Below are 13,515 nucleotides of genomic sequence, written 5' to 3' on the forward strand. Positions count from 1 at the left end.
AACCAAAGGACGAATGAGCTCACTGATAAGCGGATGATGACACATAATGGGGGATGGGAAGGGCAAGAATGGAGGAAGGAGGGACTGTATAAAGGGAGAAGAGGGGTGAGAGGGGTGGGGGGAGGAAAAAAATAACAGAATGAATCAAACACCATTACCCTATGTAAATGTATGATTACACAAATGGTACGCCGTTACTCCATGTACAAACAGAAACAACATGTATCCCATTTGTTTACAATAAAAATAGATTAAAAAAAAAATAAGCATAGTCTCTCTAAGCCACAAAAAATTGCATTATAATTTATATCTGTATCTTATCACCAATTTGGAGTTTTTTAGGGGTGGGGATACTTTTAAAATATTAGTGCACGTGAATTTTGTTGTCATCATTGGTCGACAAGTGGCATTATATATTTGACAAAAGCTCAAGTTTTTATCTCTCTTCCTTCTAGTCCCTGTGTTCCCAAGAGAATTATATTATTGACAAAAGGTAAGAGAATTTTTAACATCTATGCTGGTTACTGGCTGATGCTAATAAAAATTAAAATGTCTTATTAAAATGCCAACAGAATCCAAGATGAAGATGCTAGTAGCACCCAGCAGAGGCGCCAGATATTTAGGTATTGGAAGCTTGTTTTCAATACAGTATTGAAAAATTAAAGCATTTTTTTCTTTATTCTTTCTTTTCTTTCCCCTATTAGCTTTTCAAAGTTTTATTTCTAAATTACAGAGTTAATAAAGATGCTTCAGGGAGATCAACCAATAGCCATCAAAGCAGCACTGAGAATGATTTGAAATACTCAGAACCACGGCCCTGGAGCAGCACAGATTCAGATAGCTCCCTGCGAAACTTGAAGCCTGCTGTAACCAAAGCCAGCAGCTTTAGTGGAATCTCAGTCCTGACAAGAGGTGATAGTTCTGGAAGCAACAAAAGCATAGGCAGGCTTTCAAAAACAGGTATAAATATCTGCTTAGTCCTATCCAATCAAAATATTAGTTTGCCTAATGTTGTCTTAACTTTTTATTATGTGACTTTGATTATCCAAAAATGTAAAATTGCTACCTGTAGTGCACTGACATTAGAATTTGTTCTTTGTCTTAGAGATAGGTTTACAAATTTCAGTTAAAATAAAAATAATCATAATCAGGTAGGTTTGATGACACATCTCTTGTTCAAGTGCCCAGAGGTGATTGAAAATTCTCCATTGCTTATTTCTAGTTAAAAAGCATGATTCCTTACCCACAATTATTTAACATTGAGTTTTCAGCTAATACTATCAGTTATTGATTTTTTTTTTCCATGCTTAAGTCCTACATTTCCCTTTCCCAAATTGAATAAAATTGCTAGAAGTTTTTAAGGAATTTAAAAAACAAAGAAAAATAGTATGGTGTAACTGTTATAAATGACTGGAAATTATAGTAATTTCCTCATTCTTTTAACTGCTTTGTGTTTAGAATACATTGGTGCATAATTTTTCTCTTAACATTTTTACTAAGTGGCTTCAATAAAAAAGAAGCTCACATGTCCTTTTAGGACCCTTGTAGTTATTTATTTTTTCTCCCAAATAAGCAGGAAGGTCAGAAATGACTGTTTCTCCCTAACCTTTTTGGGTTTGTGTAGACATCTGGTATTGTGTAGATAAGATTTGAAGGGTACATTTCAGGGTAACCATATTTTTTAATACCTGACTATAGTCAGTGCTTTAAATTGTTAAGACTTATGAATTTCACTTTTCACCTTTTTAACATAAAATATGGATATACCGAAAATGTCTTAGTGGCTGTGATGTATCGCTAAGGATAGGCAAATTTTATGAATATGAAAAAATCAACATATGTATCAAATATGCATTTATTTTTTATGGCCACTTGGTTGTCATAATTTGAAAAAAGAACTATTACTGCATCATGAGAAAGTCATTTAGAAAAAGTGTCAAAACATTTTGAGAACTTGTACTATAAACAGTCTATATTATCTTCAAAGATGAAAATAAATATTACCTAATCCTTTAATAGGGAAAACGATTTTTTTTTTTAATTTCTAGGGGAAATTGATGACGCTCTCGTCAAGAGTCATTTTGAAAGAACTTAAAATAAAAGCTGTCTTTCCTAAGACAGTCTACATAGTTCACATAGTTTTTTATTTCACTTATTAATGACCCTCCAACTCACTGGGTGCAGTGGCATAGGCCTGTAATCCTAACAACTCAGGAGGCTGATACAGGAGTATCTAAAGTTTGAGGCCAGCCTCAAAAACTTAGCAAGGCCCTGTCACAAAAATAATAAAGATTGGAACCAGGCATGGTGGCACACGCTTGTAATCCCAGCAAATTGGGAAGCCGAGGCAGGAGGATCAGAGTTTGAAGTCATCCTGAGCAACTTAGCGAAGCCCAAAGCAATTCAACAAGATCCTGTCTCCAAATAAAATGCAAAAAAGTACTGGGAATGTGGCTCAGTGGTCAAGTACCCCTGAGTTCAATCCCCAGTACCAAAAAATAAAATAAAAACAATTGGGGATATAATTTAATGGTAATGTACCCCGAGTTCAGTCCCCAATACAAGAAAAAAAGAAAAAGATTCTCCATCCCAAAGTCAACTCCCGTTTTCAAAACCTAATCAACTATATGCATTGTCCAAATATTTTCCATTCTTTCATTGTCTCATGTCCACTTTTAACCATTATGCTGAAAGTCCATGCCATTTTCCATTTCTCTGGTAAAGAATTAAATAAATTGCAGACATGAAAGCAGTCAGATTCAGTTATCAAATTGGTTATTAATTTAGTGAGAAATAAATTTTAAGCTGATGCTAATATAAGTACTTAGAATATATTCGGTGCTGTCACTTGATAAGAAAATGGAAAGTTGAGTTTACATTATAGTAATGCTATGATTGTAAGCTGAGAAATGAAATTCTGCAATGAAACTTGACAGTTGTTTCTCTTAATAGAGAACTTATTTCTTTTATTTCCTACACTATTCTTAATCTTTCTGTGTTCTTATAGATAAGGGGTTTCTGATATAAGAGGTTTGCGGCATTTGGCCGTGCTAAGTTCTTTTTCCTGGGGGAAAATTGTAATCTGTATATTCCTAGGTGTTAATCTAAAAGGTAAAATGTACATAACTTTGTCCTTTTGGGAATGTGGATAATGTGCTTTTTGTGGCTGTCTGTGGCTGTTATTATAAACTTGCTTAAGTTGCATGCTTTGGCAATGACTTTTCTGACAACTTATGTGATCAGTTTGCTTTATTAAACTTATTTGTGTTGGGGAGGGTAAGCAAAATTGGACAGTAAATCAAAAATAGCCATTGCTTTTATGTGGTAACTGCATGTTATGCAATGTGAATTTTATTGTAACATTGTTAAAGCCTTTGTTTTTATATGAGGTTTAAAAAATCCATATTTTTCATTACTCCTTCCCTAGGTTCTGAGTCTTCTGGTAGTGTAGGGTCATCTACGGGCTCTCTTTCTCACATCCAGCAGCCTCTTCCAGGTACAGCTCTCAGCCAGTCTTCTCATGGCGCACCTGTCGTCTATCCAACTGTCAGCACTCATAGTTCTCTTTCCTTTGATGGTGGCCTAAATGGGCAAGTCGCATCTCCTAGCACTAGCTTCTTTTTGCTTCCCTTGGAAGCTACAGGCATACCACCTGGCAGTATTCTGATCAACCCACAAACAGGTTGGTATTCAGAAAAAGTTGTTTATTTTAGTTGAGATAGTAGAAATTTTCTGAAATTGAAAAGATACTTATTAAATGTGTTGTCTGTACATGTGTTGACAGCTTTTTATTTTTTATGAATAATTGACATTTTCCCAATAACCTTAATAAAAACACACTAGAAAATGTTAAAAGACATATTTTAATTAGAAGGCACTTTCCCCTGTGACATCTATGAACTCTTCAAGGCTAAATAATTGCCTAACTACAATTAAAGAATAGTTCATTTCCTAGAAATAAGGCAGCCACCTTTGAGAAAGCTTTATTTGGTAAAACAAATTCTGGGGAAAATAGTATGTATTTTATGAAGAAGAACCAAGTAAGTCACTCTTAAATCATTATATATAATGAAATGGAAAAAATCCTATAATTAATTTCTGCTGAGAATGCGGTGGTTATTTTCTACTGAGGAAATTTGTTGAAAGAAAATAGTCATTATAAATTAATATTGACCACACATGTTCCTTGCAGTTAACAAATAGTAATTTACATCTATTGAGCATTTACATTGTACCATATACTATGTTAGGTGTTTTAAATACTTCATTTATAGTCTTTATAACAACCCTGTTAGGTAGTGAAATCCCCATTTACAGATAAGAAAACTAAACCTCAGAGAGGTTTATAATATATTATCATTACACTTATAATATATTTCACTATGTTGAGTAGCAAAAATGATTTCTATAGAGAAAGCATGATCTGTAAAAGATTGCAGAAAGGGCTCAGTGTTAGAGCGCCTGCCTAGCATGTATGACGCAGTGGATTCAATTTTTAGCACCACATATAAATAAATAAATAAATAAATAAAATAAAGATCCATTGACAACTAAAAAATATTTTTAAAAAGGTGCAGAAAAATGGAGAGCAGTTTATTGTGTAAGAAAGTATGTTATGTAGATAATTTAAGAAAATATTGTTTAGTTAAATTTCTCTATTCCTCTGTATTCTCACTAAATGGGTATGCTAGTGAACAGTTTATTTCACATAGTTGAATCTGTTTTTCTTTTATTATAATCCAGTGTATTGTTTTCATTCTAACTTTTAAAGGTTATGTAATATATCAAAAGCAGTTTATACAGTTAATTATACCTCTGATTCCCTGCAAAACCATTCCACTGGTGAGAACATTCAAAGAAATTTCAAAATAACACAGGCCTATTCTTTGGAAAGGTAATGAAAGCAATCTTAGATCTTTTGATACCTTTACTTTAAAAACCTGAAGATATAGCCAATCTAGTCTCATCATAAACGCAGTGGTTAGACCACATACAAGTGGAAGTGTCAGGTCTTTTGAGTGTCCTTGTCCCTTTCCTTTTGTTTTGTAGTAGAGAAAACCATGACTTAAAACTAATTACTTTCTTTTTTTTTTTCATTGAAAACACAAGTTAATGTGGTTTTGCTGACATGAAAAATTAAATTTCTTAAGTGTTGATAGACTAAGAAATTGATCAATTATACTCACTTTAAATGAATCCAAATGTGATTTCTTCAATTTTTTTGAGAAGTGTTATAATACATTTAACTCTTTCCAGAAAGCTTTTAAATAACTTCTGATTCAGCTTTCACCCAAATCTGCTCTACCATTTTGTTTTATTTTGTTTTTTCCAAATTATTTAGCAGTCAACAGATACCCAGCCTGACTTGTTTTTGTTTTCTGTAAACTTCACATAAATTATCAGGAAGCTAACCTATGAAATTTGTACTTTGGTGGATTTTTCCTGCTTCATAGTAATAAGAGTGTGATCTTCTCTCAAATATTATTATATGCCATAAGTTTCCTCAAAAAAATAAAATGGACAGTGGTTTATCATGTAAGAAAGGATGATATAAAGGCATTTTAAGAAAATAATATTCAGTTAAATTTCTCTGTATTCCTCTGTATTCTCACTAAATGGGTATCAAAGCCAGTCAACAGTTTGTTTGACATAGTTACTGTTTTTCTTTTATGATAACTCAGTGTCTTGTAAAGAAAAATACTGATCTTTGGATCTCTTTATTCCTTCATTGAATAAACATCTAGAAGAATATATATAAAATGTTAGCTATAAAATTATGGGAGATTCATTTCTTTTTGGTCTCTATTTGTTAGCTATTTTCCTATAATGAAATGTTACAATGCATAATAAGGAGTTGTTTAGAACACGTGTACAGTACTAAACAACAGTACTAAAGTTCTCTCTGACTCTATCACTTACCAATGAATACAGCTCAGAGGAAATAAAAAAGAAATTGTTCTAGAAAATTATAATTAAAAAGAAATTATTTATAACGTTTATCAAATTTGAAATTATAAAATAAGGACACTGTCATCAAATTCACAATTTGCAGTTTAAAGCTATCAGCCATCTTAATTTTATGCTGTATTAATGAAATATATGCAGTGTAGCCTTTAAGTTAAATATTTCCCACCCACTAATAAAAATTAATGAATAATAGTCTATAATCCTATAGTCAAGCATTTTCTCTTTAAAATGTGTACCAGCCTTCCATGACCACAGTCTTATAACTGAATACCTTGAGCAAAATGTGTTTCATGATTCAGAATTTTTCAGGAAATACTATGTATTACAAAGTAAGCTCAGTAGGGTCTGGACAACATGCCATCATAAAACAGGAGTATAACATTTGAGTATATAAGTAGGAAAAATAAAGACTTAACTCGATGTCAAATCAGCCTATTTCCCAACATAAGAAAATCGTTTGTTTTTTAAAAAATAGTGGTTTTGGAATTGGAGATAAGGGATATGTGAAATGTTTTGTAGATTGTTAGTAGAATGACTTTTTTTCAATCTTTGTTGTAAATTGGCTTTTTCTTCCTTTTCTAATTTTTCAGGTCAGCCCTTCATAAACCCAGATGGAAGTCCAGTTGTGTATAATCCTCCTATGACTCAACAGCCAGTTAGAACCCAAGTGCCTGGACCTCCACAGCCACCTCTGCCACCCCCACCACCTCAACAACCAGCAGCTAATCACATTTTCTCACAGGTGCACATACCCACGATTCCATAATGTTGAGTTCACCTTCCTTTGCATATTGAGACTAAATTTACTAACTACAATTAAGGTAGCCCAAGTAAGTCTTAGAATGTTAAAATTGTACCACCAGCGATGTCCCACTCACTGTTCACAAAGAGACTTAAATTCAAGGGCTTTCAACTAATAAATACTGAAAACAATTTGGAAAGAAGGGAATGGTTTTGTCTCAAATGCCTGTTAAGTATTTTTTCCTATTTTACAATAATAAGAAATGAACAAAAAGAGAAATTAAAACAAAAGTTGTTCATTGGCCCAGTGAGTAAAATAAATTGTTGTAAGATCAAACAGAAGAAACTAAAGGGCTTTGCTTTAGTTCTTCAAAGTATTCTTCATCCATTCAGCTACCCTGTAAGAAAGAGACACAGAGACTGAGAGAATTCCCAGTACTCTTCGTTCTGTTTTGTTTTGTTTTATTTTGTTTTTGTTTTTGTTTTTATTTTTGTTTTTGTTTTTGGTGGAGTCGGGAAGGTACCATGGATTGAACTCAGAGGCACTCGACCATTGAGCACATCCCCAGCCCTATTTTTTTTTTAATATATATATTTTTAGTTCTAGGTGGACAACAATACCTTTATTTTATTTATTTTTATGTGGTGCTGAGGATCAAACCCAGCGCCTTACATATGCTAGGCAAGCACTCTACTGCTGAGCCACAACCCCAGCCCCCCAGCCCTATTTTGTATTTTATTTAGAGAGAGAGTCTCACTGAGTTGCTTAGCAGAAGTACTCTTAATATTTTCAATTCGCTAAAACATTTAGTGTTTTTACAAATATTTTCAGTCTTTTTCCCCAAAGATGTGTTTATGCCAATCTAAAGTCTTGTTTTCATTTCCAGCTTTTAAAGATTTTTTTTATTTATGTTTTTATTTATTTATTTATTTCAAAAGCAGTTTATACAGTTAATTATGCCTCTTTTTCCCTGTAAGATCATTTAAATATTCCATTTGTGAGACAATGCATAAAAAATTTCATTAGCTTTGCTCACAAGATATCATTTGTGTTTCAGGAGTGAAAAACATAAACAAGAAGTTTAATTATGTTTTCAAATAGTATGAAAGTCATGAAATTAATTGGCCTCTACCAATTAAGATTCCTGGACAAGGTGGTTAGGTTTTTGTTTTGTTTGTTTATTTAAATAGGACTTAAAGGTTTTTGAGGCACTTCAGTTCATAGATGTAGAGGTGAGTGCCTGAAACACTTCCAGACACTCCCATATCCCCTTCCCAACCCATTTGGTCACACACACTCAGGCTACCTAAAATTCCTTTCATCGGCTTCATTCATTTTTGTTCTTTATTTTGCTAGCATGTAATTGTCTTTGCAGACCATGTATTTCACCAAGAGCGTCACAAGAATGATTTTTATTTACTTCATTTCTATTTAATTTTGTGGTAATATGTCAGTCTGGAAGCTTCAAAAATTCTGAGGGTTTATCTATGATCATATTTTTCACATTTTTATTCCTCAGAAATAACTTTGATATAGTTATAAGAGATTATTCTAAAATGAAGGTATAAAAACCGATGCTTTGCCGGGTACAATGGCACATGCCTATAATCCCAGTAGCTTGAGAGACTGAGGCAGGAAGATCTATAGTTCAAAGCCAACCTCAGCAAAAGCAAGGCACTAAGCAACTTAGTGAGACCCTGTCTCTAAATAAAATACAGAATAGGGCTAGGGATGTGACTCAGTGGTCAAGTACCCCTGAGTTCAATCCCCCATACCCCAAAACAACAACAAAAAATGCCTTAATGAGCTATAATTTGAGGTTTTGAGGCATGCATCAAACTCCATGACTGATTTTCCTGGCACTGTCTTAAGTTTTGCAGGTAATTCATCATCAAATAAAGAAACAAAGATTCAATGACCAAATGATGCTCAATAGCTTTCTTTTGCACACTGAGATCATTCATTCACAGAATTTCAAATAAACAAAATAATGCTGTGATTTCCAAAACTTTCAGATGGGCTAATTTTTGACCATATAATGTAAAACCAATCACTTTACATGGATGTTGTTTTGTAGCTAGTGCAAAGTAGGAAAAGGAAGTACTAAGACTGTTACTTCTCTGTTAGAATTTCGCTTTGATCTATCAGTCTTTTAGCCCACAGTTGGCTCTTTACCATCTGACACTGGAAGACATTAATCCACACTCTTGATGCTCACAGTACTCTTTCTTTCATCTCCAAGAAGACCAAAATTATTGTTCCATCTGACATTTTTATAGAAGGTCAAGTTTTCTGAAAAAAGTTATGTCTTAATGGTTATCTATCTTAATTACACATTGAATAGCCTGTACTTAGAAGTTCTAAAGCCACTGTGCCTCATTAGTGTAATATACACTGTCATTTTCTAGGAAGCTTGCTCATTTCTAGTCCAGAGGTTTATGAGGAACCAGAGGCTTTTACTTTTTTTTTTTTTTTTTTTTTTTGGTGCTTTCACTTTAATCTAGTATTTTTACTGGATTGTAAACTGATCTAAGCTTTTTGGTTTGCTTTCTAGAAACCATAGTGTGTGTTTTGTACTAAAAGGCGACTCATTATAAATCTTAGTTGTCATAAGAATTTTTTCTTATTTAGACTATTTCCTGAGCAGTCGTTCCTTTAGTTTATCTTGCATTGTTTAAATCATTCTCTTCAGAGATAATGTTCAAAGCAAGATTTCATGAATATACATTTTCATCAAAAATAACAGATAACAGATAACAGTACCTGGGTTCTGCACCTGCTCATTTATCTGACTTTCTACTTCGTTCTGATTGCTGTCTGTAAAGTGGATTATAGTACTGTTTAAGCCCATATGTATTTTTACCCCCTTTGTAATCAAATATATACACATATGATAAAGAGATTAAATCAGATACTAATGTTAGCTTATAAATGGTCAGCTGAACTCCCAAAATTTAGAAATAATCAAAACTTTTTTAATCTTTTAGAATACCTATTTTTAATTGCCCCCAAGAAACATATAAAAACTCTTTCCTAGAACTCAGAAGTATTTCATTAGTATCTAAAGATTTCTAGTAACTCATTTTTCAACTCCTAATGTGTACTCTTTTAATGAAACATTTAAAAGGGAAGTATTTATCATCCTTACTTAAAAAGAGATGAGTTTGTGTGTGTGCATGCATATGTATGTGTTGTTACTATGGTTGTTTTTCTTTTTTTTTTTAAGTTGTTACTGTTAATGCTACCCACAGTGCATTTTTCTTACAAAATTGACAAATTTTAGGAACTTTGGCCCTAAAAGGATATTTAATCATGGCTTATCAAATAGGGTAATTTGCATAGATATTATGTAAGTTATTACTCTCTGATAATAAAAATGAAGTTTTTTTCATTTATAATTTAGTGAGGAAAAAAGTACACTTTTTGCTTTTACTAATTTAACCCAGGAGTCTTTGTTAGATAATAGAATTTAAAATGGTCAATTACCTATTTGCATTAATCTTTAATAAAGAAGTATTTTTATCACCAAAAAAAATTCTAGTTATGAAATAAATTTAGACATAGAATGTTTTCAAATGCTTCACTGTGTAGTTTCTTCATTTGGTATTGTTTTGTTTCCTCTGTTGTATTTTAAATGACTTTGTAAATGTTAAAGCTATTGCCCAAAAGTATTAATTTCCATTTTATACAATTCTTCTAGCATTTTATTCTGACATTAACATTGTTTGCCAACCTATTATTCTTTAGCCTGTTCATCCTCTGCAGTCCTCTGCTCAGCCTGTTCAGTGCTCTACAGCCCCTTACCCACCCCCGCTCCTGCCAGTCTCACCCACCCAGCAATATTCCGTGGTACTATATCTCTATTCACCTCCTGTGTTGTTTCTTTATGTTGGATATGTGATAAATGCTCAGGAATGGGATCAGTGTAATAGAACTTTTTGTGATATTTATTAACATCAGGGGGGTGCATATGTACTAGAATAAGTGTTTTCTAATTTGTTAGTAATAATTAATTCTCTTCCATAAAATAGTGGTGATATTGACTTATTATAATGATTGTTTAAACTCTAATCTTTTCCTGCTTTTTCATAATGAGATAATTTTTAGGTTGACTATTCTAGTTCTAAGATGTTTTCTTTTTCTTTCTTTCTTTTTTTTTTTTTTCTGTTAGAGATCATTATGGAATCTATGCAGTTGTATGATGGCAGGTTTTATCTGGGTTCAGATTTTCAATTCTCTCCTCAGGACTGTGGGTTCAGTAGATTGAGTACCAGTTATAGAATGAATTGTAGCTTAGAGCTTCAGAGGACCTCCTCTAAGTATGTTTCCAAAGAGCTCTAGATATTTAATTTCTAACTATAAAGTGACGGTACCTCCTCTAATCCAAAGTATGTTCCACATTATTCTTCTTAGATCTTAGAGTTACACTGCCAAATTAGCTATGGCTCTGAAGCAGCAATGTAAAGTACCTTCTGCATAATGTATGTGTTAAGTCAACAGTAGTTTCCTTCCCTTAAAATGAAATTACAAACAGCCTAAATATTTTTTGCAGTATACTGCTATTTTTCAGACTACATTGACCATCATATTTTGAAATTGCATTCCAAGTCAGATTACAAACATATCTGACAATGATCCCAAACTCTTTGAAACTTTTTGTTTCATTGGTGGTGACATTATTTCAAGTTGGGGCAACTTTATTTACCAGCCTTAGCTCTAAATTATTTTCAAAAATCTCTTCCAGTGTGAAAAAAAGAATTTTTTATGGTGTTGAGAAAGTTTAAAAGTTGAAAATATGTAGAAAAGAAAAGCAAAAATCCTTAAAAATGTTTTAGAAATTTTCACTAGAATTAGAAAATGACATTTCAGTGTGTCTTGTTTTATAGGGTATATTTTAAGAATATTTACCATATTACTTAAGTAATTACAGCTAGTAGGTATGGTCAGTAGGTATGCTCTTTCCTTTCAAATCCATTCACTGAATTAGTGTGATGGTGCTACAGTACTTGGAAAGTGTAAAACTATATTTTTTCAATTATTGAAATCGGGTTCCCCCTTTGCAATCCTTTTTCTTCTCCATAACATTAATTTACTTCTAAAAACCATCAGACTAGAAACTGCAGATGTCAGCTTTAATGTAGCATTCATTTGCCATAGTTCTGTAAATCACATTTTTTCAGGGTTGACTTTGTAACAAAATGTATATATTGTTACCTGTGGCTCACTGGGATTAGGGGAATTCCATTTTAACCTCAAACTATCATTTTAGTGGTATTTTTCTAGATCAGTAGGAGGTGGTCCTTACACTGTTGAGTCAGAGAAAAATTTGTCAAATGACACATAAATCATAACCATGTCTTAACTGGGTGCCATTGATTGCTCCCTAGGGAGCAAATGCAGTATGAACTGTCATTTGGATTACATCTATCTAACATTTAACTTTAGTAACACTAGGGAAGAAAGGAAGGTATGGTCAAATTATTTTCGAGAGATAGAGAGAGGAGAGCTGGCTGATTGTTGGGGTACAAAAATACACAGAACTGGAATCTTGCCTTCTAGGAAAAAGGGACATAGTTTAGAAGAGTATTCATCACCTTCTTCATTACCTGGTCTTTGAAGTACTTTCAGAAAATGTTAATTGTATAATATAAAAATTTCCAATTTTACTTCTATATCCTAATATGTGTTTATCTTCATTTAAATAAATGTCTTTTCATTTTTTAATCTTTTCTGCATGTTCTCATTAGCTATGTTTTATAGATAATTGTAATAATGGCATTGTAATAGTCCTGCCTTCCTGCTTTAGAGTTCTTATGTTCTTGAAACTGTTCTTCTGTTAAAAGAGATCTGTTGTACATATGTTTGATGTCTATAATGTGTAGTATCACAACACAGTTATGTTATAAAACACTTTTTTCATATAGAATTTTTTTATTTTTCATATAAAATAATTTTCATGGATTAGTTTGATCCATGTGTGAAAGGCTTACTGATTGCCAACTTTTCCTTTTTTTAGCAGGATAGCCTTGGTTCTCAATTCAGCCACATGAGTCTTGCCCGCCAGACATCTGCTGATGGTTCTGATCCTCATGCCACCATGTTCCAGTCCACTGTTGTTCTTCAGTCTCCACAGCAGTCTGGTTTTATCATGACAGCAGCACCCCCACCACATCCTCCTCCTCCTCCCCCCCCCACCTCCTCCTCCTCCCCCACTACCACCTGGGCAGCCAGTCCCTACTGCTGGCTATTCTGCCTCTGGTCATCCTGTCAGCCAGCCTGTGCTCCAGCAGCAGGGATATATCCAGCAGCCCTCACCACAGGTACATTGCTTTTTCATCTTTTCTCCCTTATGGGAACCTCTCATTTAAGATCAGTTTTCACTTCAAAGACCTGATTTTAAATTCTCATGGAGAGAATTTGTGACAGTGTATAAACTTATCTTCTCCCATCGGGAGATATTTAAGCACATGTTGGACACCCACATGACAAGAAATGTTGGTGGGTTTAACTATGTAATCTCTTGAGTTTCCTTCTGATTCTAAGAGGTATGTGTGTATATTTGTTTTTAATTAGCTTAAAAAGAACATAAGTGTAAATGAACTATTAAACTTAATAACATTTCAAAAAGACCATTTTGAGGAGAATTAGCATTTTAATAATATTGACACTTTCAATGCAGGAACAAATAATCTCTCTCCACTTACTTAGATCTTAATTTTTCTCAGGAGTTTTTTAATTTTATAATTTTCATTATACAGTTTGTGTGTGTGTGTGTTTTTAGATGCTATTCTAAAGGGAATTGTTTT

General features: G+C 33.1%; 1 protein-coding gene across 1 annotated transcript in view; it reads left to right on the forward strand.

Moving 5' to 3' along the window:
* Positions 1-13,515, forward strand: part of R3hdm1 (R3H domain containing 1) — a 198,524-nt gene that overhangs the window by 119,187 nt on the left and 65,822 nt on the right. The window contains 8 exon segments of the mRNA XM_047543950.1: positions 456-493; positions 573-623; positions 734-960; positions 3,428-3,682; positions 6,558-6,709; positions 10,457-10,558; positions 12,726-12,893; positions 12,895-13,029. Of these exon segments, the coding sequence (XP_047399906.1) occupies positions 456-493; positions 573-623; positions 734-960; positions 3,428-3,682; positions 6,558-6,709; positions 10,457-10,558; positions 12,726-12,893; positions 12,895-13,029 (1,128 nt within the window).

This window comes from Sciurus carolinensis, chromosome 3 (assembly GCF_902686445.1).
Source record: "Sciurus carolinensis chromosome 3, mSciCar1.2, whole genome shotgun sequence".
Taxonomy (NCBI): Eukaryota; Metazoa; Chordata; class Mammalia; order Rodentia; family Sciuridae; genus Sciurus; species Sciurus carolinensis.